We start from the raw sequence: 3594 nt of genomic DNA, 5'->3' as shown, positions 1-3594 counted from the left end.
GATGTTAATGACATAAGAGGATAATTATATGATAATTGATCTAATATAAGGAGAATATAACAAGATATACAAAAGATGCTTTAGATATAAGAATTTTCATTATCTTTCTTTTATAACTTAGGTTTTGTGCGAGATGAAAGTCTCATGCATGGTTTTGAATGAGAGAAAAAGGAATCCTCTTTTCGAATTTGACTCTCCCACTCGAGTCGTTATTTTTCTTTATTTTACTTCAAAAGTAGCTGCTTCAACTTCAATTGCTTGAATTTTCGGTATTCCTTTTTATTTCTAATCAAACAAATGGCATATTCTTATGGAAATCCTAGCTGTTCTTAGTAGGATATTTGGGAATCTCATTGCTGGTTTAGTTTTTTTAGATTTTATTTTGCTTAAGGTATTGGATGCTAGGTAATCCTTCTCATTTTCTTATTTGTTTTTAGTTTGGTGCAACGTCAATAAAATGCAATTTTATTAAGGTTTAGAAACCCCTCAATAGCTTGTTTGAATTACCCTCGTTTATGTACCAAATAATTTCATAACTATTTTTTCTTTGATTACAGTCACTTTATTTGCTGGAATTTGATTTCTGATGGTTACATTATACTACTTCAAGAGAAAGTTCTTGTCCAATAAAATTATTTATTTTTGGGAAAAGGAAAGTCAAACCCATAAGAGTGTCGAGGCCTTTCTGAGGAACAATGGATCTCTTCCCATTAAAAGATACAGTTACTCTGATATCAAGAAAATGGCCAACTTCTTTAGAGATAAATTAGGCGAAGGGGGCTTTGGTGGTGTTTACAAGGGGAAGTTACAAGATGGTTGTCTTGTGGCTGTGAAGCTTTTGAAAGAATCAAGAAGTAATGGAGATGAATTCATTAATGAGGTTGCAAGCATTAGTAGGACCTCTCATGTCAACATAGTCACTCTTATCGGCTTTTGCTTTGAGGGTTCTAAAAAAGCTCTCATCTATGAGTTTATGCCTAACGGATCTCTCGAGAAGTTTATATACAAAGAAAATCGCTCCAAGGCTGATTGTCACTTAGAATGGGAGACTATATATAAGATTGCACTTGGCATTGCTCATGGACTAGAGTACTTACATAGAGGTTGCAATACAAGAATCTTGCATTTCGACATAAAACCTTATAACATTCTTTTGGATGAGAACTTTTGTCCAAAAATTTCTGATTTTGGCCTTGCAAAAATATGCCCTAAAGAAGTGAGTATCATATCCATGTTGGATGCAAGAGGAACTATAGGATATGTAGCTCTAGAACTAACTTGTAGAAATATTGGAAAGGTCTCTCACAAGTCAGATGTTTATAGCTATGGAATGATGGTTTCAGAAATGGTTAGAGGAAGAAAGAATATTGATACCGAGGTTGATCGTACTAGTGAATTATTTTTTCCACATTGGATTTACAAGCGTCTTGAATTAGACGAAGAACTAGGATTACATGGCCTTATGAATGAAGAGCATCATGAAAGTGCAAGGAAGATGATAATAGTGAGTTTGTGGTGCATACAAATTGATCCCTCAAACCGACCACCGATGAATAGAGTTCTGGATATGTTGAAAGGAAGCCTCGATTCCTTACAAATCCCACCCAAACCTTTCGTGTCTTCCCCAACATGATCACTAGTAGATCGTTTGACTACAATGCAAGGAGTCATCACCTATGATTCTTTAATGTACTACAATCCTTCTTTTTTTTTTTTTTTTTTTTTTAAAAAAGAACTGTAAATGCATCTTTTCTTTAGAGGGAAACCTTAATGTTGGTTAATAACTGAAGATCTTCAAGAATTGTATCAATTATTTGCTAGTCAATGCGCATTACTATTAAAGACAACTAGATTTTATTGCCTAGACTATGTCATAATATCTATTGTTATACAAGTTTATATGAGTTTAGCTTGTAAGCTCGAGTCATTTAATAAACAATGTGGTTCATTTATAACCCTTGAACCGAGTAATGGTACATACCCATCTTTTATCCCACTTTCATACCACTAAGCTATTGTGGAGATGTCCATCAACCATTTGATCAGTCTTCATTAAAAAAGTTAAAAATCACGGCCTGATGAGTGATAAGCGCTGAATGTTGCACATTCAAGTCCCTTAATTTACATATGTTAATTCCTTAGCAATGTTATTTGTTTGATTTTGTTTTGTTTTTGTGTTTCAGGTCTCATTTGACAAACCGTTAGAAATTGGGCTTAAAAGGACAAAAAGCTGAGCATTCTGGATCTAGGATCGACCGCAGCACTCCTGGGATCGACGCACCAGCGCTCAAGCGTCTGCGGCCAAGGATCGAGCGTACAAAATCTTGGATCGAGCGCACACGGGCGTACAGTGCACGGCAAGAATCCTTCTCCAGCATGAACTTGGATTTCAGTCTCCCAATTGGACTGGGAGACTAACTTCCGACTTTCTGAGGATTTTTAGGGTTTTAGGGTTTTCCAATTCCCTATAAATAGGGCTCTAAACATTGTAAACAGATACACCGCCTCTTAGAGCTAAAATTTCAGTAAATTGTCTGTGGAGCCTAGAAGATCATGAGCAGCTAAACCCAATTGTGGGGTATGGATGTAGCCCTTTCCAAGAACAATGGTTTGATTGTATTTAATTTCTAGTCTTTCAATTTATGCATGTTGATTGTATAACTCTGAGGATTGCTACAATTGATTTCTGTTCTTCATATTAAATGCAATTGTTCTTTAAATTCCAATTCAATATTAGTAAAATTCTCATCTTGTCTTAGAAATTATTTTACTATTATTGAACTCAAATCATTCTTATTTTCTGTGATTATAAGAATGATGGTTATACAATGGTTCTTAATTGGCATGCAATCAATAGGGTTAGATAGACCATACCTAGGAAAGACGGATCGTACTACACCCTAGTTTAGTGTAATTTAGGTAGACGATCCGTTACCGAAGATGGGTTATGCTATTCCTTTGATTGTATAAAATTATTTTCATGTGCTTTCTTATTTAATTTATAATATGCATAAATTGAATTGCTAGAATTAAATATGGTTAACCATTGATGTGCGGATTGTGGTGAAGTCAATACCCTACTCTCTCTCTCATATATTTACTTCCTTTATTTCCGTTTATGCACTTTAAATTCACACAAACAAATCATTCTCTTTTAATTAAGTTAATCTTAATCTTTCAAATTTTGATAATTAAACCCCTGCAGTCCTTGAAGTTCAACACCCTCAATATAGCCCTATCCTACGGGATTCGTCCTATTGCGAGTTGTTATTTTTATTATTGATATTTTTGGACACAAAAATACCATACCAATTTTTGGTGCCATTGCCGAGGACTGCTTAACGGTTTTATTGTCAAATTTTAAGGATTAATTTTAGCTTAATAATCTATTTTCCTGTTTTCTGTTGCTAACTTTAATTTTGTTTTTGTGTTTTATTTTTATTATTATTATTATTATTATTATTATTATTTTAGAATTCTCAAACAGGTCCGTAGTTGCCTTCTCTGTGACTGCGATCGAGCGCACGGACGCAATTCAACAGGAATCAAGCAAGCAGCGCTCGAGCCTTCCCCTCCTGCGCTCGCACCCATCTG

At 34.7% G+C, this 3594-nt stretch overlaps 1 protein-coding gene across 1 annotated transcript; it reads left to right on the top strand.

The window, feature by feature from the left end:
- Positions 1-586: 586 nt before the first annotated feature.
- On the top strand, positions 587-1633 carry LOC132185955 (LEAF RUST 10 DISEASE-RESISTANCE LOCUS RECEPTOR-LIKE PROTEIN KINASE-like 2.1). The gene has a single exon (XM_059599775.1). It carries the CDS (start codon positions 587-589, stop codon positions 1631-1633), a length of 1047 nt encoding a protein of 348 aa, XP_059455758.1.
- Positions 1634-3594: the final 1961 nt, after the last annotated feature.

Source organism: Corylus avellana, chromosome ca6 (assembly GCF_901000735.1).
Source record: "Corylus avellana chromosome ca6, CavTom2PMs-1.0".
NCBI lineage: Eukaryota > Viridiplantae > Streptophyta > Magnoliopsida > Fagales > Betulaceae > Corylus > Corylus avellana.
The sequence above is the reverse complement of the archived record's forward strand: the minus strand, read 5'-3'. Positions and strand labels throughout refer to the sequence as shown.